At 44.1% G+C, this 26186-nt stretch overlaps 2 protein-coding genes across 11 annotated transcripts in view; one reads left to right on the forward strand and one right to left on the reverse strand.

Annotated features, from left to right (window-relative positions):
• The first annotated feature begins 3032 nt into the window (after window positions 1-3032).
• Window positions 3033-16059, forward strand: LOC131706664 (ultra-long-chain fatty acid omega-hydroxylase-like). Of its 3 annotated transcripts, XM_059008207.1 has the most exons (13): window positions 3033-3115; window positions 4942-5164; window positions 7256-7400; window positions 8633-8686; window positions 9047-9174; window positions 10105-10226; window positions 10561-10831; window positions 11313-11379; window positions 12330-12459; window positions 12747-12880; window positions 13461-13525; window positions 14310-14392; window positions 14786-16059. In XM_059008207.1, exons 2-13 carry the CDS (start codon window positions 4943-4945, stop codon window positions 14955-14957), a joined length of 1593 nt encoding a protein of 530 aa, XP_058864190.1. In that variant the 5' UTR covers window positions 3033-3115; window position 4942; the 3' UTR covers window positions 14958-16059. The 3 variants fall into 3 exon arrangements, with proteins under 3 accessions (XP_058864190.1, XP_058864192.1, XP_058864191.1); XM_059008209.1 differs by lacking the exon at window positions 14310-14392 and having other exon boundaries at window positions 14786-14952; XM_059008208.1 differs by lacking the exons at window positions 14310-14392; window positions 14786-16059 and adding an exon at window positions 14040-14235.
• LOC117966870 (patatin-like phospholipase domain-containing protein 6) overlaps window positions 16058-26186 on the reverse strand; it is a 38350-nt gene continuing 28221 nt past the window's right edge. For 4 of the 8 annotated variants that reach the window (XM_059008200.1, XM_059008196.1, XM_059008197.1 and 1 more), the window contains 7 exons: window positions 24988-25104; window positions 21637-21785; window positions 20823-20975; window positions 19881-19994; window positions 19399-19486; window positions 18065-18204; window positions 16058-17621 (listed from right to left, as the gene is read on the reverse strand). In XM_059008200.1, coding sequence (XP_058864183.1) covers window positions 17496-17621; window positions 18065-18204; window positions 19399-19486; window positions 19881-19994; window positions 20823-20975; window positions 21637-21785; window positions 24988-25104 — 887 coding nt within the window. In that variant the 3' untranslated portion in view covers window positions 16058-17495. The remainder of the gene's footprint in view (window positions 17622-18064; window positions 18205-19398; window positions 19487-19880; window positions 19995-20822; window positions 20976-21636; window positions 21786-24987; window positions 25105-26186) is intronic. The other 4 variants (XM_059008201.1, XM_059008199.1, XM_059008195.1 and 1 more) reach the window with 2 other exon arrangements.

The raw sequence follows: 26186 nt of genomic DNA on the forward strand, positions 1-26186 counted from the left end.
TTCAGGTGTAATGGGACCATCTCTCCGGATTGATGCTGCACAAAAACATTTAAACTAATACATGTTCCCCAGAAAATGTAAAAACAAAAGGAGGTGTACGTCATGTTTGACAACGTTGTTTTCAAATTTAGCACTGGAACTCGGAATGCAGCCAAAGGTCAGCATTAATGTTGCGCGCAAATTGAGAATGTGACGCATTTTATTATAATTCCGTTAAAAATGCCCCAAACGCGCAACAATATGCAAAGGCTTCTAAATGCATGTTATAGAAATAACTCTGCTCCGTTTTTATTGTTCTGTTTGAAGCAGGACAACACAAATTACATTTCATATCTCAATGTAAATCGTGCTTTACTTTCTAATTGTAGAGGAAAGCTTCACAATACTGGCGGGTTCCTTCATTGCTTGGGTAAACAGTTCCAAAGACGCGGAGCCAAGTCACTTGCCAAATGGGGTACTAAACAAAACAGCAAAAGGAAACGTCAACTAGAATAAACGGGTGTGTGTAGGGGCCTCTGCTAGCACAGTCTGAGTTCGACTGTGTAAAAACGGGTTAACAAAACAGGACGTGGTCTGTGTAACTCAAACTGTTCTTCATCAAGTTCAACACAAACGCTGTTTTATTGAAACACCAGGTGCATCCCTGTCTCCGCGCCCTAGCCAGTTGGGCTTCTAATTGAAGCCATTGATTTTGATGTGCTAAGTCACACTTTTGTATAACTGAGTTGAAAAAAGTAATTTGATCGATGTTCAATATAACAAAAATGTATATATCGGATCCGTTGTGCTGAGTTTGTGGTACTCGCGTTAAAATGTGGTACACCGTGTACCGCGCTTGCCCAAATGATTTTAGCTCAGTAAAAAAAGGAAACGCCCATCTAAAAGGGGTACTGAGTTTGGCCTAGGTTTATCTGAATATCATTTTTTCATAATTTAGCACATGTGACTTTAACTGATGAGCAACAAAATGGGTTTTCTAAAAATGTAAACGTATACGACTTTGTGGATGAACTACAGTTTGTATTGTCTTTAGTGAAATGGGCAGAAGTCAGTCAATTCATATATCGGCTACTAACGTGTCCTAGTGCAACTGCTATCAAGCGCATTACGCCGAAACAGTTTTTAATAGAATCGCTGGATTTACTATCAAGCATGCATGGGGCACGCACGCAATCTGCGTTTTAATAAACCCCTAAACAACAGGATGGCTTCACGTGTGTTGAACCTGGGCCGGCAGACGTAGCTCCGCTGTTCCATTTCACACCAGCGTGCCCGCGCGTCTCCTACGCGCTGCTGACGCTCAAAGTCAAGAGGCAACATTTACAATGTCTATATAAAGTTATTTACACAGACATCCAGCAGGGGGCAGCAGAGGTAACTGGCGTTCGTGAGGATTGTAGCTGTTCTACTACTGTATGTTACATACATTATTGCTCGTGAGTTTCTATATAGTTAATTAGCTTTACTTTTAACGCAACTGAATCAATTTTATATGAAAAACAACGGCTGTTTACATTTGGGGGTGTGTGTCCGGGTACCGGGTAATGCCTACAAGAAATGTATACAATTCATTTACAAACGTTTCGACTAGAAGCCTTAGTGGAATTGCATTTTTATGGTGAGTTGTTTAATTAAAAACAGGTACATTAACTACCTGGCAGTCTTTTGTACTTTACCTGAATTTTTACATGAGCAACAGGGCAGGGGCAGCAGTGTGGAGTAGTGGTTAGTGCTCTGGACTCTTGACCGGAGGGTCGTGGGTTCAATCCCAGGTGGGGGACACTGCTGCTGTACCCTTGAGCAAGGTACTTTACCTAGATTGCTCTAGTAAAAACCCAACTGTATAAATGGGTAATTGTATGTAAAAATAATGTGATATCTTGTAACAATTGTAAGTTGCCCTGGATAAGGGCGTCTGCTAAGAAATTAATAATAATAATAATAATAATAATAACAGCATTGATGATGCAAAAAAAATCAAGCGAGGACAGGAGCTGGGTGTCCTCCAAGCGAGTCACGACCATGACTGCTTCTCTCTATGGAGGGCAAAAATCCAAGAGCAGCTTCTGAACTCATAATTAAAGCATGTTAACACAGGCTTATAAGAAACACACCATGCTTACTTCATAAAAGGGAAGAGTAAAAAAAAGGAATAAAATGCAAATTTACTGTTCATGAAGCCGTCTAACTGGTGTGACCGGTTTCTGAGCAATGTTCTGAAACAAGGACATTATATTATATTATTATTATTATTTATTTCTTAGCAGATGCCCTTATCCAGGGCAATTTACAATTGGTACAAGATATCACATTATTTTTTACATACAATTACCCATTTATACAGCTGGGTTTTTACTGGAGCAGTCTAGGTAAAGTACCTTGCTCACGGGTACAGCAGCAGTGTCCCCCACCTGGGATTGAACCCACGACCCTCCGGTCAAGAGTCCAGAGCCCTAACCACCACACTGCTGCCCTTATAAAAAGGGTGATTTCAATGAGTGTGCTAAAGATTTGCAATATATTTAACAAACTTACTGTTTCAGTGGGAAAGCTGCGTATTCCTCCTGGTCATTTCTATAGAGGCGCTGTGCAACCTTGCTCAGGATTGCTCAGAGACCAAAGATAAAAGAAGCTGATGACCTTCCTAAATATGCAAGATATCAGTGCAGAGAAAAAGAAACATCAAACGAAAAATAAAACACATGCAAACTCAAAGGGAGGCATTTCAATAAACCCCAACCAGATAGAAATCCTAAAAATGTGACCTTCGCAACAACACATTTTTATAAAGAGAAAGTAAAAAAATCTGCCATACCCGCAGGATTACAATTAAACACCATTGCACCTGGATTATGCTTGTCTGTCTGATTACTGATCACCTGCACACTGTTAATCACTTTGCCACACACGCCCGCAGTACATAATAAAGAGCAAGGAAAAATTAACAAACAAGGAAGGGGTGCACGACAGCTAGCTGTGACCCAAGCATTTGCATACAGGATGTGAAGACAGATCAAGTGCACTGCACTTCCTCATACCCTCCCTGATCTGCTGAGCTCCCTCAGACACTGCACCTACCAGACCCACAACTGAAGCTCCTGGAAGCGCAGCTCAGGTAAGCAAAGCACAGCCCTGTCTGCATCCCGTAGCGAGCGCTCCGCTGCAATCTACAGCGATGGACACAGGGTTAGCATCGCCTGTAGAATTTCAAGATCGAGACCTGGTTTTAAAAAAAAAAAAAAACTATGTGAACAATTGAGATCTTTTCTTTAACATCATGTAACTACAGAATGGAAAGTATAGCAGAAATACTAGGACAGTATTTCATGTTAGATTTTAAAAAATGTCTTTTTTTTTTCAATGTGTCAGTTTTTTTGTTAGGTATATGGGGAAAACTACAAAGCAGTGTGTAATTCAATATGTTAGAGTAACATTATGCAGCAGCTTTCATTCGACTTTATGAAGGAAAATTTAGCTCTCAATCACTTAACTAAACCCTTGCTTGAACCGATAATCTGCTTAATTAGACCTTTTTAATTGTTTTCAGCTCTTAAACAGCTGCAGCGTTCAGGTTCCTTACAAAATGCTAGAGCTGACAAGCTTGTGGTTTAGGACAGAATACCAAACAGCAGGTTTAATTCTTAAAACTTAATGACATGTCTTTTGGACGCACAGAATTCAAATACAGTGTTTAGAAATCTTTTTAGAAACACTGTCATTCGCTTTCTGTTCTGCAAAGTTTATTATAAATAATCCAAGAGTCTGCAGTGTAAATGTTTATCACCTTACCATTTACTACCCATCTCAGCATAACTCTGTGTGCCGTTTAAAATGTTTACAGTATCAACCTCAAGATAAAACTATAATAACTGACAGTGATGAACTTTTTTCTGTATTCAAGCCAGCATAGAAATGATCCAAAGGTATAGCTTTCTACCGTTTTGCACTTTTGTAGGCTCTTGTGTTTTGTTTGTTTGTTTTATGTATGGACAGTGGTTTAGAGGTAATAAAAAATACAGTTTTTTCTTCTACTTTCATTATCATTTGTGCATCCTGCGGAGCCCTTGTGGTGCTTAGACGGACCCCCGGTTGAAACCCCCTGTTCTATTGAATGCGTGCATTTGTTGAATATTTTACTGGAAGTTTTGAAGGAAGAAAATTTGCATCGAAAACCAGCCCTATATAAAAATAAAAAAAAATGTTGAAGAAACTGCTTGGAGCGCATTTCATTTTAACGCCTTGCAGTATTCACCGCACCTAAATGCGCTCGCTGCGTGGTATCTGTCACCATCTCTGAGGTCTTGCTGATAACTACATGTTATTGAGGTCCTCAAATGAAAACAAAGTCTGCTCTTGTTTTCGTTTAAGTGGACCCTTTTGGATTGGATATAACTGTAATATTTTTAAACGTGTATAAAGCTCCTGGACTTGCATACTGGGGAAGATATCGAGAACACGTGTTGATGCGTTTTTATATACAGATTCTACATATGCTTTCGACAGCTAGGGACAGAAGTTTTGCAACACCCAGAATTTTAGGATTGCGACATCATTCCAAAAAAAAAAAAAAAAAAAAAAAAAAAACTATAAACGTAATTTTAGATATTTTATTTAACACCATGTAAATCAAGGAAACTACCAAACGAGCTTGCAAAAGTCATAATAGTACAGTATTTTATGTTGCATTTCAAAATGTCACATTTTTGAAACGCTGTCAGTTTTTTTGTTTGAAAACCACTAACAGTATATGTAATATGTTAACGTAACATTATCAGCAGGTTTCATCAGACTTGAAGCAAAATTGGTTCATTCTGCCTTTGCTATGGGTGCTGGATGCCGTGTGTTGATTGATTTCTACACAGCCGTGTTTAAGCCACCTGTTTGATATTCACTTACTCGGTCAGACCCAGTCAGTAAGGTCTCTGTCCCTCTCCCCTGCAGGATGCTGGTCCTTCTGGAGCGAGTGTGGGGGTCTCTCTCCCTCAATCAGAGATCCCCGCGGGGGCTCCTGCTCTCTGGCGCCCTCTTGCTGCTCCTGTATGTCGTGTTGAAGCTCACGCTGCGGACTGTCCGCTTCCTGTGGCGCTACAGCGTCAACGCACGGCGGCTCCGGTGTTTCACCGAGCCGCCGCGAAGAAACTGGCTCTTAGGACACCTCGGCCTGGTAAGGAGGTACTCATTTTAAAGGGGCGACCGGGTTTAACGGGTCAAATGAAACGCCGTGTGGCGGTTGCCCTTTTAAAAAGGTCAGCTAGTGGTGGGTACAGCAGACGCAAAGGCAGGAGATTGCAACTTATGCGAGAGCGCAGCCTGCTGCTGTCAAACCGAATCAACACCGCAACAAAAGCACATGTTAAAGTGGGAATCCTTTTGCACGATGCATAAAAACACAATTGTATGAGAAAAGGGTTAGAGCGAGGTTTGGAGTTGAGGTCAGAGATAGTGTACACCTTATAACCCATATAAACCCGAATTACATTGTAACTATGCATAGTAACATTGTAATTGGGTGTAAGTACCAAGTAACTACCATGTAAGTATAATTGGAGGCACTTGATGTGACGTGTTACCCGAGTTTCGTCCTCACGTTTGTGACGCAGGGGGAGTTTACGATCAACGTTCTACACGTTGTGAGGAGAGGAGCGTGCTGTACGGGGTTCGGCTCCATCACAGATCGGGCTTGGCAATTAGTCCATCATACCGGAACCCCCAAACGAATTTCCCACCTGCAGCCTTGTGCATGGTCACGTGTTTAACGATGATGCGGGGTAGGGTGATTCTGCCTAAACCAAAGCTGTCTCAATATCCTGCAGTGCAAGGGACTCGTGCACGTCTACGGGCGAAAGATTAGCATCACTCTATAGAATGAACTCATTTAGCTTCATGAATGCGAACGAAACCTGCTGAATAACGTCACCTGCTGAATAACGTCACCTTACCTTCCATAGACTTAACGAAAAAACGGTATTGAACATTTTAAAAAGGTGACATTTCATAATCTAACATGAAATACTGTCCTGCAATTATCTAGTACAAACATTCTAGGTGATGCAACATTTGTTTTGGCCACAGCTAAGCTGAATTGCGAAATGTGCAGAACGACCGAAACACACTTCCCTATATGTCTGAGAAAGTGGCCGCAGTGTCTCTCTCCCGAAGTGTAGCATTTCTTTTTTTTTCAATCTGTGTCAGTTTCTTTGTAAAGTATATGGAAAACTACACAGAGGTATATAATTCAATATGTTAAGGTCACATTATTCAGCAGGTTTCATTCGACTTTATGAAACACAGTGAGTTCATTCTGCAAAACTTTTGGCCAGAGCTGTGTCTCAAAATGTCTTGCTTCAATCAGAAGTAGTCCCAAGACTCCCGGGAGGTAGTTTTCTTTTTAAAACAGCTCTTCTTTCTGAGTGACTTCACACTTCTTGTTTTGTCTCAGTGGCTGATTTGATAAACCGAAGCTGTGAAGACTGATACACCAGTTTCACAGCTGATAACAGAGGTCAAAGCTGTTTGCAAACAGCTTCAGGAATCTTAGCTGCTGTTCCCTTCAGTTCGCTGCAGACAGTGAAATTCAAAATAAAACAGAATATCTCCGTGTTGTTCTCAAGCTTAACAGACCAATACAAAAAACACGTTTGCACAGCAGAACGTTGAGGAGTGTCGACAGAGAATCGATGACGTGGCGGGCTCTGATTGGGCAACTGCTATAATAACTACAGTACTTAGAACGACTGCAGGCAGAGGAAAACGTGTTTTTGTTTTCTCGATTTTTAACATAAAAGCATTCTATTACGGGACAAACTAAAAAGATTTCACTTTGCCCTGCTTTACTACATCGTGCTGTTAAACTTGTAAGCCGCAGCAACCTTTCCCCCTGGTTTCACCACACTGTTTCACAAGTTATTTATTTCTTAGCAGTGCGAGTTAGCAATCTCTCCTCTTGCTTGTATTAGCATACTGGGGATGTACTCTGCCCAGCTGCACCTACAAAACAAGGAGCGCCCTCCTGTGTACAGTAAAATACGCCCAGCAATCCCATTAAAAAAAATCACCTAATTACTGTGCAGCGTGTGTGCAGGAATTCACATCCCTGTGGCACCCTGCGTTTTATTATACCAAAGTAACCGATTAAGGACAAGAGTTCAGTGAACTTTAACTCTTTTTATAAAGCAGAATGCACGTAACCGCCCCACACGCTGCTCTGCTGAAGGCGTGTCTCAGCCGCGTGTTTTTTTTTTGCTCTCTGGTTCAGATGAAGAACACGGAGGAGGGTCTGCAAGCGGTGGACGAGCTCGTCAGGACCCACGTGCACTCCTGCTCCTGGTGGCTTGGTCCCTTCTACCCCCTGCTGCGCTTCTTTCACCCCGACTACATCAAACCCCTGCTGATGGCCTCCGGTAGCTATCCGTTTAAAGGGGTTTCAAAACCCTTCAACACGTTTCACTACTATTGATACACTTTGTTTATCTAAAGCTCTGGACAAACGTTTTGCATTATTATTATTATTATTATTATTATTATTATTATTATTATTATTATTATTATTATTATTTATTTATCCATCCAGGGCGACTTACAATTGTTGCAAGACATCACATTATTTTTACATACAATTACCCATTTATACAGTTGGGTTTTTACTGGAGCAATCTAGGTAAAGTATCTTGCTCAAGGGTACAGCAGCAGTGTCCCCCACCTGGGATTGAACCCACGACCCTCCGGTCAAGAGTCCAGAGTCCAGAGCCCTAACCACTACTCCACACTGCTGCCCTATAGTCGAACTAAACCTGCTAAAAAATCTTAAGTTAAAAACCTATTGAATTACAGACCGCTTTGTAGTTTTCTATATACTTAACATCAAACTGACAAATGGACATTTCTCAATCTAACATGAAATACCGTACTACTACTGTGTCTTCCGGTACACTTTTGCAATATCATTTTGTAGTTTCTTTGATTACATGATGTGAAATAATAGATCTAAATTATGTTAATAGTGTTTTTTTTTTTTTTAATAATGTCTCAATCCTATCATGTCCAGGTGATGCAAAGCCTTTGTCCACAGCTGGCATGCTTGCAGTCCTACGCTGCAGTCACTCACCTGTTTGTTTAGTTGCATCTTCAGGTTCCTGCTCTTCAGTTCCAGTTGCCTGTCAAAGACATACTGTGTGCAACACAGACTAGATCAGCCAGTGTCTTTAATTGCAAGAAGCAGCACTCAGTGTGATTTGAAACATACAATGACTACAACATGAACAAACCATTTACTCTTAAATTCAATGACAAGCTTACCTGCTGGCCCTTGCAGCATTATCACTGGTGCCCACGGGCCATGAAAGAAACACACTCTCTCTCTCTCTCTCTCCCCCCTCTCCTCTCTCTCTCCCTCCCCCCCTCCTCTCTCTCTTGCATTGAGTTTAAACGAGTGACCTGTGTGTTTAAGTTTCTCTGATTTGGACTGTAGACTTTTGTTGCTGGTGTACAAAGCTTTGCATGGACACCCACTTGCTCCCCTTGAAGTAACTGACGTCCTGCTTTCCCGTGGCTGTTTCTGAATAGTTGCACACAGCTCTTGCACAACGTATACACATGAACGCAATGCCGCGTTTTTCTCTCTGCTTGTCTGCAGCTTCAATCGTGGTCAAGGATGAACTCTTCTATGGATTTCTGCGCCCATGGCTGGGTAAGTAAGAGGAGCCTGTACTGTACTGGAGGGATGCATTACAGCAGCTCTGTGTTCCTGATGTTTACCTGTCTAATATCCTACTGCCTGTGTTCTCCATCACTCCCTGTTGTTGTGCACAGCGCAACGCTGATATGCTCCCCCTACCTCACTTCCTCCCAATCTGCCTTGGGGAATCTTTTCAGAAGCACACAATTACAAAAAAAGATCCCCTTTTCTGCTTCTGAAAAGCCTCCTGTAGAAGGAGGGAGGTGTTTTATGAATCCCCACGCGGAGAGCGTCACCGTCCTCCCCCTCTCTTGTGGTGTTTGTGACTCTCCTGATTGTGGACGGAGTTGGTTTTCTGTTTCTCTTCTGCAGGGAACGGCCTCCTGCTCAGTAATGGCGAGCGCTGGGCGCGGCACAGACGCCTGCTGACTCCCGCCTTCCACTTCGACATCCTGAAACTCTACATGGAAATCTTCAACAAGTCCACGGACATCATGCACGTGAGTCACGCCGCGGGAGAGCGATTGCAAAAGCTCCAAATCCAAGTTTCTTTTTCTCAATTTCTTGTCGGGTCTGCAGTAATCCAGAGGGATTCTAATTGCAATGAGTCAGAGTCGTTATCTGCTATAGATATATGTAACCGGGCTACATCAGTCAAAGTCTCTTCACAGAAGAGACAGCACATCTAGTGATCTGGCACTTTGCAAACGTGTTTCCTTTAGTTGTAGGTATGAAGTGATCCTTCAGGGATGCAGTTGTGCATTTGATAATTGCTGTAGTTCGTTAGGCGTGCTCCCATACATTGTTAAGGCAGCTGTTGCTCTACAAACATGTGTTAAAAATATATCCTCTGTAGGTGTTTCCTGTAAAACATAGCCAGCATTTTCTGTTTGCTTCCTGAGATTAAATACATTGGCTGGCCAAAAAAAAATATATATTTGCACACAACTCTCGCATTGTAGATTATCAGATTCTAGATTAACACCACATGTTTGCATGCACAGGAGATATTTAAATTTGATTTGCATATCACATTTTTACATCCTGTTAATAACAGCGTGCCAGTAACACGCACAGTGCTGCAAATAGCAAGCTGTTTTTTTTTTTCATGTGTACGTGAGTGTTGGATGTAAAGAAATGACACAATTGGCACAGCTTTCTGATCACACAGACTGCAGCGCTGGCTGATCTATAAACACATATAGCAAACAGACACTAAGGAATGCTATTGTGGTTTTAAATGACAGTACATCTGGCTCACTGCATCTGCAAAATACTGTTGTCAAAATAAATGTGTTCCTGTTCCCTTTTGGGGCTGCCATTGCAGTTACTGTTTTTTTTACAAAAAAGCCGGCACCAATCTAGTTTCCTTTCGTCTCGGTGGCAGCGCACCGAGACCGTGTTAAACTCTCCCTGCCTGTGTTTCTCAGGCAAAGTGGCGCCACCTGCTGGCTGAGGGGACCAGCTGCCTGGATATGTTTGATCAGGTCAGTCTGATGACTCTGGACAGCCTCCTCAAATGCACCTTCAGCTACGACAGCAACTGCCAGCAGTGAGTAAACGAAAACTGCCTGCTCCATGACTGTTTTTGGAGCGCGGTGGTTCTTCCATACATTAGGATGCATTCGGGTTGAATTAAACGCAGAATTCCGGGTGTGTTCTATATGGTTTTAATATCAGCCACTGGTTAGATCAGGGGTGTGCAAAGTTTGCACTTCCACTCCTGGTCTTTGTTCCTGTTTAATTGAACCCCCATCCAGACCTTGAAGTGGTTCATTATCTCCTTTAACCTGCCGGACCGTGATTGGTTAGCCAGCCCTGAACTGGAATGTTATGCAATCCCTCCACCCAGTCCAGCCCCAATTTGTGCTCTCCTCCCTCCGCAGGAAACCCAGCGAGTACATCGCTGCCATCTTTGAGCTGAGCACCCTGGTGAAGCAGCGGCAGCTCCACCTGCCCCATCACCTGGACTTTCTGTACCGGCGCTCGGAGGAGGGCAGGCGGTTCGCCCGCGCCTGCGCCGTCGTTCACCAGTTCACCTCCGCGGTGGTGCGGCAGCGCAAAGCAGCCCTGCAGAGCCAGCAGGGACTGGGAGAGGAGCTGCTGGCAAAGAAGGGCAAGGTGACGGACTTCATCGACGTGCTGCTGCTCTCTAAGGTACCTCTCTCAGGCTCCCGGGCGGCTGCACCCCCAGAGAAACGCGTGCTTCTTCATCTCTATTCAGGATCTACACACATTTACATACACAAAGCCCTTGGTCTTCCCAGCACTGTCAAATATTTCAAATCCAAACGTCTTTCTTTCTTTGAATATTTGCACACAGCCCTCGCAGTCTAGGTTATCAGGTAACACTTCACCACACACATTTGCATGCGCAGAAGGGGGATTTTATTTGATTTTGATTTGCATCCTCACATTTGTCAGCCTGTTATTAATAATATGTCAGTAACACACACAGCCTGTCTTCGTAGCTCAGTCCTTCTAGCCCTGGTACTGGTCTGGTTGCTCTTTGGTGGACTCTCTCCAGGGCCACCATGTCCCTTTGGTGGTGACAGGAATTGGACACGGTACTTTAAGTGTGGTCTCGCAGTGCATTGTAAAACCTCATCTTAGAGAGGCTGGTCTTTTTGTATTTAAGGACGAGGACGGGAATGGACTCTCCGACGAAGAAATCAAAGCGGAATGCGACACCTTTATGTTTGAAGGTAAGACGGTCAAGGCGACTGGCTGCAGTTAAAACACTGTTTAGTACAACCTCCGTCCATTCCCTTCAGAGGGGACGGAAATGACAAACCACCTCGCTTCAGAAAGACACCTTTTCAGGAGTCTTTTCAGAAGCAGACCCCAGTGGTTGGAAATGCGTTGGTGAGCCTGATCACTAATTCTCAAGCAGAAACAGCAACAGAGAATGATGGAGGATTCACTAGACGTGGCGTTGACCACTTCACTGCTCTGTCCATGTGGATTCCTTAAGGCTACCAAAAGCCTTTTCGATATTAATTATATTTTTTAGTTTTTTTTTTGGTTGAGGTTATTTAAACTGCAATCACATGTGGAACCATCCATTGTATTATTTCATCCAGTTATAGGTATAAAGAGAACACATCAAGACTTATCCACGTGGTGACCATCTAAAATGGCGACCAAAAATTACTCACTTTAAAAAAACATCCATGTAAAATACATATTTAGTCTTATGTTTTTTTTTTTCTTTTCCCCCAAAAGGCCTGCAATGTAGACATACATTTTCAAAACAGGTTGGGTAAACATGAATGTTTTAGGAAAAAATCCACTGACGACTCAAGTTAGCGTCCATCCATAGAGTGTAGCTTCTTTGTGACGGATCCAGTCTGCAGCAGCAGTGAAGTGGTTAAACTGGAATTCAATTACATTGTGTTACTTCATGCAGTTGGAAGTATAATGTGAAAACACAATGACTTAATCACAAACATATGGATGTACACAAGTTTTGAATAATTTGGAAGGGCTTTTGTCAGACATGTCCTGAAAAATGATTTTTTTAAAATTTAACCTTTTTTACATTAAAAAAAAAAATTACACTGCAGTTATACCTCCTTTCCAAATCTATCTCTCTGTCCTTTCAAGTTGCGCTTCTCTGTAGCCTCCCCCGCCTCTCTCTCTCTTTTTCTCTCAGGTCACGACACCACAGCCAGTGGAATCTCCTGGGTCCTTCACAACCTCTCCCAGCACCCAGAGTACCAGGAGCTGTGCAGAGAGGAGATCAACATGCTGCTGGCAGGGCGAGACAGCGAGGAGATCGAATGGTCAGTGTCCATTGCAGTCCTGTCTGTCTGGGGCAGACGCTCCAGAGCAGCAGAGCTGCAGAGCAAACGCACAGAACCACCCGACGCCTCCTGGCCTTCAACACTCTGGAGCTCCTGCGCTGAGGGAACAGAATAGGACAGCCTGGGTCGTGCAGTAAATAACTGAGCACACTCCACTCCTGCAAAATAACCTCCGTCGTGCTCCTGCCTTCGTCAGTGTGGTGTTTAAGCGTGTGGTTGCGAGGGGTGTGTGCGTCTCATCTCTTACTGTCCCTGTGTCTCTGCAGGAATGATCTGTCTCAGCTGCCCTTCACCACTATGTGTATAAAGGAGAGTCTCCGACTGCACCCTCCCGTCAACGCGGTGACGCGCCGCTTCACCAAGGACATCAAGGTACCAGAGGACCGTCTCATCCCTTCAGGTGAGACCCTGAATCAACGCTGCAGGGCACACACACACCCACACAGATCTGTGCTCCAAATCTGCACAATTATATTCAGAAAGGAACACGCACGTCCGCACGAGGGGAGCAGAAAGCAGCTCTTGTCAATGGAGCAATCTACCCCAACTTGACAAACGAAGCGACTTCTCTGAAATATTCGGGGGTCTCGGACACTCCTTCATTCCAGCCTTTCGTGCTGAAGCTTGATAAGGGCTTTCTTTCATGTATTGAAAGAACCCGAATCTGGGGGGATATGACAGCGTATCCATTTGTCAAGCTTGCGTATTGACATGTGCAGTACATATGTGGTGGATGTTCTCTAAGTAATGGTGATCTCCCATTATGTATTTATGTTTCCGACCCTTATGCTAAAGTAGATTTTTGTTCTTTGCTTGATTTTTATTTTGTAGTCTTTAATTTTGATTTGTGCAGACTTTCATAAACTCTGATAGAACCGTGGTGTTGAGAATTCACACAAGGGGCTAAAGGGCTTTTGCTGCCAAAGAGAGATCCTAACAAACGAGGGACACTGACCAAAAGCCTTCCTCCTTTCTTCCAGGAAATATCTGCCTGGTCAGTATCTATGGAACCCACCACAACCCAGTAGTGTGGCCTGAGCCTGAGGTAAGCCAAGCGCAGAAACATCTATCAACTTGACTTTGCTTCTTACAAGTTTACTGCTGGTTTCACAGAGCTTCATTACCGCTAACTGTGGACGGACTACCTTACCCAAGGTAACATTAGCCCAGGATTAGTGCTAATTTGGCTCTGTGACAAGTGTTTAGAGTTCTGTAAAGGGCTTCATCTTCTAGAACGTAAAAACCTAACCAAAGTTACAAACTAGAGGAGGCCAGTCAATGTTGACCCAGTTCCTTATAGCTAATTGATCTCAGAACTGTGTCCGGGAGGCTACTGGAGGATAACAGTGACTCGGCACCAACAACACTGCTTGGCAACCCGTTCCATACACCCTCCACTCTGTGTGTGATACAGAAACTGGCTCCTACCCTCTGAATCTGCATCCACTCAACTTCCAAATGTGTCCTTTGGTCTTGGGCTCTAAGCTGCATTTGAAATAGTGACTGGACTTTAAAAGCTTTGATCAGTTTGCCTCAAACAAGTCTTATTTTCTACACAGGTTCCTCAACCTGTCCTCATAACTCGTACCTTTCAAGCCCTGGGATTAGTCTCCCATTGCTCTTCAATGTCCTTTTTGTAGCATAGATACCAACCCTGAACACAGTAATCCAAGTGGGGTCTCATCAGGGCGGTGCACCTCCTGCATAACCTCCCTTGATCTGAAAACCTTTTCCATTATGTAAGCAGGGCTTCTGCTAGCCTTTTCCATGGTCTCCCCACACTGGCTGGATGTCCACTAACTGGAAGTCTTCTTCTGCTCTCCCTGCAGGTTTACAATCCATACCGTTTCGACCCGGAGAATGCTAAAGGCAGGTCGTCATACGCCTTCATCCCCTTCTCTGCAGGGCCCAGGTACTGGCTCCTCACTGAGGATCTACAGCATGCTGCTCCAACCCTTCAACCCTGGGCTTGGACGCATGGAAGCTAGTCTGAAGCCAGTGGGAGAAAGCTTTAGAGAAACATGAATACATCTTAATATGGGAGTCACTTTTGTAGGATTGCATGCATCGTCAAAAGAAGAGGGTGAAACAAAAGCTTTCAGTATAACCTTCTCTTGAAACTTGTAACCCTATTGGCTAACAGTGTCACATGACCAAAAGTAGTTTGTGCAATTGCCCACAAACTGGCCAATAGCGAAAGAACTCTTGTGCTCTCGGTATTATCGTCTTTTTAATATGTATCGCATCTCCTGATGCTGCTCCACACACTGCTGACTGAAGCTGTTTACCCTTTACCTGCTTACAGGAACTGCATCGGGCAGAACTTTGCCATGGCTGAGATGAAGGTGGTGGTGGCTCTAACCCTGCGTCGATTCAGGGTCTCTCCCCACACCAAGGAGGTCCGTCGCAAGCCAGAGCTCGTCCTCCGAGCCGAGGGAGGCCTCTGGCTTCAACTGGAACCAATAACCAACCGGTGAACATCGTCCCAGCACCTCTGAGACCCCCCAACAACCAACCAGTGAAACCCTGAACCAGAGGACATGGCCCCAGCACCTCCGAGACCCCAACAACCAACCAATGAACCCCTGAACCAGAGGACATGGTCCCAGCATCTGAGACCCCCCAATAACCAGAGCTTCCTCCTTGATTTTTGAATGTGTTTTGCGACTGATTGTTCATTCTCGAGTGTGTCTCATCTTTACTTTCCATCCCTTGATTTTATTTGTACAATTGTAATTCATTGTATTGCTTCTATTATGCACAAGGTTTCCTTTTTTAAATGCGATTCCTGTTAGCACTATCAGTGTTTCCACTGGTCCCCCTCTTCCTGATTCCTTGCTTGTTTTTAGATTTACTGTAGAGCTGATTGGAGCACGTCCACACCATTCTGAACTCCCAGGGATGCTCAGCTCTTAATGCGGTGGCATTGCTCTTGCACTGTTTAATGCGGTGGCATTGCTCTTGCACTGTTTAATGCGGTGGCATTGCTCTTGCACTGTTTAATGCGGTGGCATTGCTCTTGCACTGTTTAATGCGGTGGCATTGCTCTTGCACTGTTTAATGCGGTGGCATTGCTCTTGCACTGTTTAATGCGGTGGCATTGCTCTTGCACTGTTTGTGGTTTCCAAGAAATGCAAAAAATCAAGTTTGTATTGTATTTTCATGCTTTCATGTTTAAATGTTAATGCATTTTATATAGATATAATGTGACTGGAGTTGTCTTTCCTAGTCCTGTCTGGATACAGGTCTCGTGTTAGAGAAAGTTAAGTGCCAGTAACTTTCACTGCATTCAATCATGTTCACCTTGGGCAAAAGCATGGAAAATATCCAAAATCACTTTTCCTTTTCTCTGAAACCTTTCTGATGTGCTGAGCAACGTTTTCAAATTTTCATTTTCTTAACATGGAATTACTGCACCTCCTTTTCCTGGTGTTAAAGATTTTGGTGTAAAACACTTTGAACTATAACCCAAGTGTTTTACAACATAAATCAGAGAGGCTTGTCTTGTTGGTTTTGTCACTTGCCTTGCATGCAGCATCACATGCTCCACTCACTGCAAGAAGAGACCAACAGCCAATTCCATTCCTTCTGTTTTTATTGTTCAGTCTTTTTCCAGATATTAATTCAATTATATCACATTTGTTCTACATATTTATCAATATATTATATTTCTTCTCATTATTATTATTGCAAAAGTAAACCCAAAATATAATCCCCTCCAAATTTGTACACCGAGTTAAGGATCAGTGCAAACTAACAGCAGTTAAAAGTAATAAACATATATCATTTTCATGTTAGTCTCATTTCCACTCAAGGAATCAGACTGGTATTAAAAAAAGAAAACTATAACAAAAATATTTTATAAATAACTACCTTTAAATATACTGGCAACGCGTACCACAGCATTGCACAGACATGAGGGAAGTGGCATTGCTGTCTCTAGACTCCTAGACCCCTGGAAGAGCTCTGAAATGCTGCAGTTCAGTCCGTGCAGGGAGGGTTTAAGACCAGGGTCATGGTATTGTTTTTACACTTGGCTTTCAGAGTGTAAACACGTTGCTTTCAGTGCGTTACAAAGTTCTTTAGAAGCAACACAGACGTTTAAACGCTGGCTGGATCTGATCTGTAGATTTAATCCAAACCACAGGTAGAGGGAAAGGGAACTAAAGCAATCAGATGGAAGCTGAGAGACTGAGCCCTCGCTGTTGGCACATGCTGAGCTGCTTTCTGTCTCTCGTCCCTTTTCACATCAGAAACCAAACGCAATGAGAGTGAGAGGGTGAGAGTGAAGCGATTCAGAAATAAGACATCATTATAAAGGATTCAAAGCACTTGGTAGAGGCATATGTAATGTTGAGGACTATTCACAAACCTTTTTAAAAAGTCTGCTTTAACTCATTAACTCATATTAGTGTATCAGATGATTTTAGTGGTTGGTTCGTTTTATAGTTATGGAAGGTCAGCTGTTTTAAGTTATCTTTCCTACACTACAGGAACAGTGGAGTTACTATTATTCAGGATCGGTTTTGAATGGCTGTTAAACAAGCAAACAGTAACCTAACTATTTTCTGTGTCATGACATGGGGCTTTGTGAATCCGTCTTAATATTTTTTTTTTAAAAAGTAGTTCATTAGGGACAGAGAGTTGTTGGAAAATCTTTCTATTTTGGACCTTTGGTTTTCGAAGGAATCTGGGAATATGCATGAATACACCAGTGTGCATAAATATTCAACTGCTTAAAGTGATCATGTGTAGGACAAACATCACTCCCTCACACATACTGCTCACGCACACGCACACGCACACGCACACGCTTCCATTTCTTGAGAAAACAAAAATAATTTTTTTTGGTTAACGGCTAATAAAATCTTAATTTTTTTTTTAAAATACTTATCTGTCCGTTAATGCACCTCAATATATTTTGCATTAATTATATTAGTTCATTATTGAACACATATTTTACAGTGTTGCAAGGTCCAGGCTTTTTGTTTCTGTCAAAGACCCCAGACTGGCTCTCACAGCAGCTTCCTCCCACCCCCTCCACTCTCACTCCATCTCCCTGGCTCCGAGTCGGAGGTCTCCGTCCCAGATGCTGCTTCCAAGGGTTTCTTCCTACGATTTCGGATCGACTTCTCTTCATCCTGGGAAACACAGAGCTGTATTTGTGATCCGGTTTAGCAGATAGAGTGGTGCCGATACACAGCTTTGCACAGTAATTCCCTTCAACATGTTTTAAACGGTCCTGCATTAATTAAAACAGAATAAAACCTGCTAACTCCACAGCGCTACACAAAGCTCTCCCTCATGTGCCCTTGAATACGCAATTACTGAGCACCAATCAATACCAACCCGAGAGTGACTTAATATAGAGCCCGTCGTGATCAACCCACAGTATTTGCGATTACTTATCGTTTTTCTATCTGGTTCCTATTTTGATTTCCTTTCCTGGTTTTCGCTTTGCTCGTTTCTATAGAAACGCATCACCTCAGTAAAATGGGGGAGTGTAGTCCTGGGCCAGATTAAACTCGACAGCCCCCCCCCCTCCCCCGTGGTGTCACAGTGCTGGGGGAGAGCAGGGCCTCACCGTCTCAAACACCCCGTTCTGTGTCCACTCCGCAGGGGCCTGATCTTCGGGCTCCTCCTCCTCCTCTTCCTCTCCCTCCTCCTCTCTCACAGTGTCCATCCCATCATCCTCGTACTCCGTCAGATAGTCCGACTCCTCTGCTGATCCAACCAACACAGCAACATTTACAACAAGCATTTCATTAACAGGGATATACAATCATATTCCGAATACTGACGATTTGATATACTACTGCAGGGTTACAAACTCACACTAGCCCTGCTGCTGCTGCTGCACCCAGCCCTGGGGTTCAGAGCTCCCCTCAATGAAGTCTATTATTATTAATATTGAAATGATCAGGAGCCAGGAGTTTGAGCAGGGTTAGAAACTCACACTAGCCCTGCTGCTGCTGCTGCTGCTGCACCCAGTCCTGGGGTTCAGAGCTCTCCTCAATGAAGTCTAGTATTATTAATATTGAAATGATCAGGAGCTAGGAGTTTGAGCAGGGTTAGAAACTCACACTAGCCCTGCTGCTGCTGCTACTGCTGCACCCAGTCCTGGGGTTCAGGGCCCTGGCAAATTTGCTCAAAACAGCAAGCCAGTCTCACCCATGAGTCTGTAGGTTTACTCACAGGAGCTGGTAAGCCAGCCAGAAGGTCCTGATCTTTTCAATACTGAACTGAAGGTAGTTATGGAACCCAGGACCGAGAGCCGATACCAGAGAGCTCCACAGTCTCAAGAGCAGCTCCCAGGACCGAGAGCCGATACCAGAGAGCTCCACATTCTCAAGAGCAGCTCCCAGGACCGAGAGCCGATACCAGAGAGCTCCACATTCTCAAGAGCAGCTCCCAGGACCGAGAGCCGATACCAGAGAGCTCCACATTCTCAAGAGCAGCTCCCAGGACCGAGAGCCGATACCAGAGAGCTCCACAGTCTCAAGAGCAGCTCCCAGGACCGAGAGCCGATACCAGAGAGCTCCACATTCTCAAGAGCAGCTCCCAGGACTGAGGGCCGATACCAGAGAGCTCCACATTCTCAAGAGCAGCTCCCAGGACCGAGAGCCGATACCAGAGAGCTCCACAGTCTCAAGAGCAGCTCCCAGGACCGAGAGCCGATACCAGAGAGCTCCACAGTCTCAAGAGCAGCTCCCAGGACCGAGAGCCGATACCAGAGAGCTCCACAGTCTCAAGAGCAGCTCCCAGGACCGAGAGCCGATACCAGAGAGCTCCACATTCTCAACAGCAGCTCCCAGGACTGAGAGCCGATACCAGAGAGCTCCACATTCTCAACAGCAGCTCCCAGGACTGAGGGCCGATACCAGAGAGCTCCACATTCTCAAGAGCAGCTCCACTCACCGTCCGCAGCGAGGTAGCTCGGCACCGTCTCGATCCGGGACACAATCTCAGCGAGATCAGTGAAGTCAGCACCAGCGCAGGGGTAGCTCTGGCAGGGAGAAGGGAATCAGATTAAAACATGAACCTGCAGAGAGAGGAACCGATTCCTGACTGGCCAAGAGAAGCTACAACATACAGCTATGGGCAACAGATTATCATCACATGGAATTTGAGGATTCAGACATAACAAAAATGAAATCAGTATAATTTATATTTAACATCGAGTAATAAAAGCAACTACAAAATGATAAAAATCGAAAAAAAAAGGATTACCGGAAGCCATAATAGTAATACAGCAGATTTAGATTTTGAAACGCCACGATGTTTTCGTGTGTAACTCAACGTGTTAACGTTACTCAGTAGGTCTCACTGGACTGTATGAAGCGCAGCGAGTTCATTCGAGGGAGAAGCCGGTTCCTGTTTCGTTCTCAGCGGATACTCACGGTCTTCTTGCTGTCGTTGAAATCGGCTGATCGCCTGTCTTTCAGCATCTTATCAATGATATCCCCCCGGCCCCAGCCACTGAACACCACCTTCCCGTGCTGCAGCCCCACCTCCTGGGAGACAGAGACACAGGAGCCGTGTTACCAACACTCAATCTGAAGAGCTCTCAAAGCACTGCAGACCGCGTTTTCATTTCTCTGTAAGAGGCGTTTGCTCCCTTATCCTTTACCTTTCTAATGCTGTTTACGATATGACTGAGTGGTTGCTCCAATATTGAATTTGAATAATATTTCTCTAGATCGGAATGACTATAGCATTTTCTGTGCCCGTCAAATCCTAGTTGCCAGCTGCTTTTTGAGTACTTCCCGACTGCAGAGAAGGCAGTGCTCATGACCTTTGAGAGGTCACCGCATTATCGGATTCTTTTGCAAACAGGAAGTCCACAAAAACAGCCGGCAACTATGACTCTACAGACTCAGATAACGAAGCAACTGGAGTTAGAACGATTGTAACTGTTTTAAAAACTAATGAAAAAATACATGAATTAGTGCCAGGGAACCATGCGGCTTTCAAGTCTGAAAAAAATCTTTCAAAAATCGAAACAAACTCTTGCATATTGTCTTACTCTGAATTAGCTCTGAAAAGAATAGCCGTACCATATTACAGTAGCAAAATAACCCCACGACCCCATCACATTCCCTATTGAAGAAAGAGAGAGCCTCCTCTGCCTAGTAGAATGAATGTCACTCATTTCATCTCATTGATGAGTCACTTGCTACAGCCACTTATAAATTCTAAATGAATGAATATGCAAAATGATTATTTTTGCCAGCGAACACATTTCAAGCACAGCTTGCTTCTAGATTTGAATACTCAGCACTAAAGCTTGCTCGTGGAAGCTCCTGTCTCCGGACACGGCTCTCAGGCTGGCAGGGACTCACGTAGATCTCGTCGAACTTGCCGAAGTCCATGGTTTTGAAGTGGTCGATGGGCGGGCGAATGTACTCGCAGTACGCGCTGTTCTTCACCACCTCCAGCTGCCGCACACACGACACGTAGGCCAGCCGGGACTGGATCTCAGCCATGTCAGGAACCTGGGAGCGGGGGAGACACACACAGGCTGGCTTCTTTACGTGGGTTATGGGACGAGGTTCGAAGAGGTTGACTCCGACTCGTTCTGCGTTGGCTTGTCCGGTTCTAACAGGACACATCAACACAAAACATCCCTTCCTCTTATTCAGGGAGGAAGACTTCAAATCCCAGCGCAGCGTGAAGGCCCGGGATTACAAGCCTCCAGAAAGAGCTGGAGGCACACAGCACATGCTTCCTGTATTCTGAGGAGTATCGGCAAATATCTACCAACATCAAATGATGCAATTATTGATACAGAATTGATATCACTTGCTTACACAAAACAACAAACGATGAAAAACAAAACAGCAAACTAGACACTTGTTGAAAATGTTTCTTGCTAATACACAAAGAAAATGACAAGAACATTTATTGTTGTATTGTTTTTTTTTTTTTAAGTAATTGCTTGCTACCCTGGTACAGATATAAATGAACATTTTGGGCCGGACTGAAATTTGCACCCCTTTGTGTGTTCAGAAATACTAAAAGAAACGTTCTGATTAAAAGTCTCTCTCAACGTCTTCAAGATGGACCTTTTTTGTCGTTTTAATTGATCAGTTTTCTTTAAGTATTTCTAATTTCTCCACTTCTGAGTGTTTTACAGTTCGAGGTGAAGCCTCCTACCTTCACTTTCTCCGCCCAGGGGTTAATGCGTTTCCACAGCAACCACCAGCCAGACAGGCTGTCTCCATAGTTACAGAGGCCAGTCTCGTCCCGGCTGCCCACGTCGATGGCGATCACCGTTTTGGCCCCCATGTTCCTGGCGATGTCCGCTGTGGGTGAGAAAAACAACGAAACAAAAACAGCAACTTCAAAACAGCTCATCAATAGAGACTCAAAACAACAACTTCAAAACAGGGCAGCAATAGAGACTCAAAACAGCAACTTCAAAACAGGGCAGCAATAGAAACTCAGACTGCAACTTCAAAACAGGGCAGCAATAGAGACTCAAAACAGCAACTTCAAAACAGGGCAGCAATAGAGACTCAAAACAGCAACTTCAAAACAGGGCAGCAATAGAGACTCAAAACAGCAACTTCAAAACAGCTCATCAATAGAGACTCAAAACAGCAACTTCAAAACAGGGCAGCAATAGAAACTCAGACTGCAACTTCAAAACAGGGCAGCAATAGAGACTCAGACTGCAACTTCAAAACAGGGCAGCAATAGAGACTCAAAACAGCAACTTCAAAACAGGGCAGCAATAGAGACTCAAAACAGCAACTTCAAAACAGGGCAGCAATAGAGACTCAAAACAGCTCATCATAGAGACTCAAAACAGCAACTTCAAAACAGGGCAGCAATAGAGACTCAAAACAGCAACTTCAAAACAGGGCAGCAATAGAAACTCAGACTGCAACTTCAAAACAGGGCAGCAATAGAGACTCAAAACAGCTCATCATAGAGACTCAAAACAGCAACTTCAAAACAGGGCAGCAATAGAGACTCAAAACAGCAACTTCAAAACAGGGCAGCAATAGAAACTCAGACTGCAACTTCAAAACAGGGCAGCAATAGAGACTCAAAACAGCAACTTCAAAACAGGGCAGCAATAGAGACTCAAAACAGCAACTTCAAAACAGGGCAGCAATAGAGACTCAAAACAGCTCATCATAGAGACTCAAAACAGCAACTTCAAAACAGGGCAGCAATAGCGTCTCAAAACAGCAACTTCAAAACAGGGCAGCAATAGAGACTCAAAACAGCAACTTCAAAACAGGGCAGCAATAGAAACTTAGACTGCAACTTCAAAACAGGGCAGCAATAGAGACTCAAAACAGCAACTTCAAAACAGGGCAGCAATAGAGACTCAAAACAGCAACTTCAAAACAGGGCAGCAATAGAAACTCAGACTGCAACTTCAAAACAGGGCAGCAATAGAGACTCAAAACAGCAACTTCAAAACAGGGCAGCAATAGAGACTCAAAACAGCAACTTCAAAACAGCTCATCAATAGAAACTCAGACTGCAACTTCAAAACAGGGCAGCAATAGAGACTCAAAACAGCAACTTCAAAACAGGGCAGCAATAGAAACTCAGACTGCAACTTCAAAACAGGGCAGCAATAGAAACTCAGACTGCAACTTCAAAACAGGGCAGCAATAGAAACTCAGACTGCAACTTCAAAACAGGGCAGCAATAGAAACTCAAAACAGCAACTTCAAAACAGGGCAGCAATAGAAACTCAAAACAGCAACTTCAAAACAGGGCAGCAATAGAAACTCAGACTGCAACTTCAAAACAGGGCAGCAATAGAAACTCAGACTGCAACTTCAAAACAGGGCAGCAATAGAGACTCAGACTGCAACTTCAAAACAGGGCAGCAATAGAGACTCAAAACAGCAACTTCAAAACAGCTCATCAATAGAGACTCAAAACAGCAACTTCAAAACAGGGCAGCAATAGAGACTCAAAACAGCAACTTCAAAACAGGGCAGCAATAGAAACTCAGACTGCAACTTCAAAACAGGGCAGCAATAGAGACTCAGACTGCAACTTCAAAACAGGGCAGCAATAGAAACTCAGACTGCAACTTCAAAACAGGGCAGCAATAGAGACTCAGACTGCAACTTCAAAACAGGGCAGCAATAGAGACTCAAAACAGCAACTTCAAAACAGGGCAGCAATAGAGACTCAAAACAGCAACAGTCAATTCATTGTGGGGGGCAGCGTCTGGGGGGGCACGTTCTGAGCTGTACAGAACAAAGTGGGCTGGGCTTGATATACAGATAACTAAGGCAGGGTCGGGGCTTTGAGCAAACCCACTTTTAACCCTAAAATGATACTAATAATATGTCTCTCGTTGCTTTTAAGAGAGTGAGAGCACTATTCTCCCTGAATAAACTTCCATCGGAGCATTTGAATTCAAACTCCCATTTCAATCAGCATTCTAATGATGACTATGATGATAACAATAGATTCAATACTTTAACGGCAGATTGATTGATTTGCAGATTGATTGATTTGGATGCTGATCCAGTCCCTGAATATTTAACAGAATGCCCATTCAAAACAAACCCAATAACATCACTCTACCAGAAACGTACACATTCCTTTATCTAAAATAACAAATACCCTTCCTCCTTCGCGGTTCGTTCAACAGGAATCTGTGTCTAGAAAAAAGAGACACTCCATTTCATCAAAAAAAGGTTTGGGGGATTTTGACCTTCTGTTATGCAAAGCCTTAGTTGGATTATCTGAAAAGGGTTAATACATGAAAAACAAAAACCACAACATTCAAAAGAAAACTGGTTCATAGAATCAAACACCCCCACCCCCTCCCCCTCTTTCTGAAGGAACAGGAATTAAAACAATTATTAAAATGACATCTGAAGCGACTCACTCGACCTCCTTACCGTGTTCCCCACCTCACCCCTGTATTCAAACTCTTTACCCTGGACCTCCTCAGAGTTGGTTCTAGCTGGATTCAGAGTCAATTCCATTCCCCATTCCCCTTGAATCAACTCCAATTCCACCTTAAAACCAACTCCCCCTGAAGGGGTGTCCAGAATAACGAAGCGTGTTAAAGGAGTGGAACCCGGATCGTTTCTCTTACCTCTTCCTAGCATTACCAGCAGCAGCACTACCGACAAGACCCTGACTGCCTGCCTGCATTCATTCCCACACTCGCACTACTAAACGTTACTTTTACATTACTTCTAGATCCTCTGCAAACTCGTGGATGTCTTCAAAGTTCTGCAGCAGGCAGCGGGAGAGGGGCTATTTAAGCAAGTTTAAATATATTGCCATTATATTGCCCCCGCAGTGCAAGAAAAAGCAGATTGATCTAACGGGCAGCGAGTACGGCTCAGCTGACTGGTTGCAGGTGGTTTCTGTGCTGTCATTTACTTGCTGTGCTGTGAAATCTTTGCTTGAGGCACCTTTCTTTACAAATGAAGGACTGCTAAGAGGTATGAAAAAGGATCCTGCTTCACGCTCCTTTAACACTGCAGTTGTGGAAGTTTCTTTACTTACCTGGCAGGTTGTTGATGTAGCCTCCGTCCATAAGCAAGTTTCCATCCTTTGGGTCACAGAGTGGCGGTAGGTACCCGGAAAGGGTCATGCTAGCTCGCACATACCGCCATAGTGAGCCTATCCACACGAGGGAGGGGAGGACAAATTCAATGAGAACCGCCACATCATCAGTGCAGCGGCGTGCCTCCCTCCCGTCCACGCAGCTTCGTGGGGGAGACACGCTTCAGCCCTGGAGAGAGATCATCTGCACAGCACCGATGGTTCAGGCACTGGGGTTACCACAGCCACCATCACCGCTAGAATTTAGGATGCACTCTCGTGTACAAATTTACAAGTTGCCCATCTTTGATTTATAGGTGTGCCTCAATTCTTTAAATAAATTGCATTTTTTTTTTTTTTGGTCTTTGCAATCATGTTTTTCTAAATCCTGTACTGAAATAATGCTCCTCTACAGTCTTAAATAAGGAGCTGAGAATTTGCACTATTCCTACTGCAGCCCTGCCTTCTCCAGCAGTACCAATGGGAGATCCTTCCTTCTCGAATGCAGTTCCGATCGGGTCCCTGGTGCCTGGCTAGCTCCAGTACCTGCAGGCGCTGTGCAAATGTCTCTCCTTGGTTTGGATCTGTCAGTGAACACGGTGGGCAAAGCCAGCCCAGCCCTGCCCCCCCCTCCACACTCCCCCTGCTGGGGGCAAGACTGGGCGACACATGGGCTGGAAGTAGAGAGGCTCCCTCTGCAGCTCCAGGGTAATATGTGGGTTGGAGTGACAGCTGAGGCTGCTGGGAAACAGCCCCCCATCCACTGTCAGCAAACTGCATGTACCAATCAGAATTCAAATGTGTTTTTCTTTATTTTTTTGGATCAAATTGAGAATCCAGAACACTCATCTTGCCAACAACGATGAAAGCAGGTCAGCGTTTATCTAAACTGCAAAAAGCGTTTCAACAGAACCAATTTCCTGTAGAAACAGGAAGTCTACCAACAGTACAGGAAATAACAAAATAATTTACATTTCCGACCGTACTGAGGAAAAGCGGGGTCTCTCAAACATCAGGGGAGAGTAAAAACCAGCCTAGCAAATCTCTGAAGCTACTTCAGTACTGTGTGCCCTAAAAGAACAGAAGCACGCTGCTGAGCCCCGCGGATGTGAGCACGTTGGAACGGGCCGAACGCTTGGTTCTGTGTTCCAGTCGCCTCA

The sequence above is a fragment of the Acipenser ruthenus genome, chromosome 36 (genome assembly GCF_902713425.1).
Source record: "Acipenser ruthenus chromosome 36, fAciRut3.2 maternal haplotype, whole genome shotgun sequence".
NCBI classification, from domain to species: Eukaryota; Metazoa; Chordata; class Actinopteri; order Acipenseriformes; family Acipenseridae; genus Acipenser; species Acipenser ruthenus.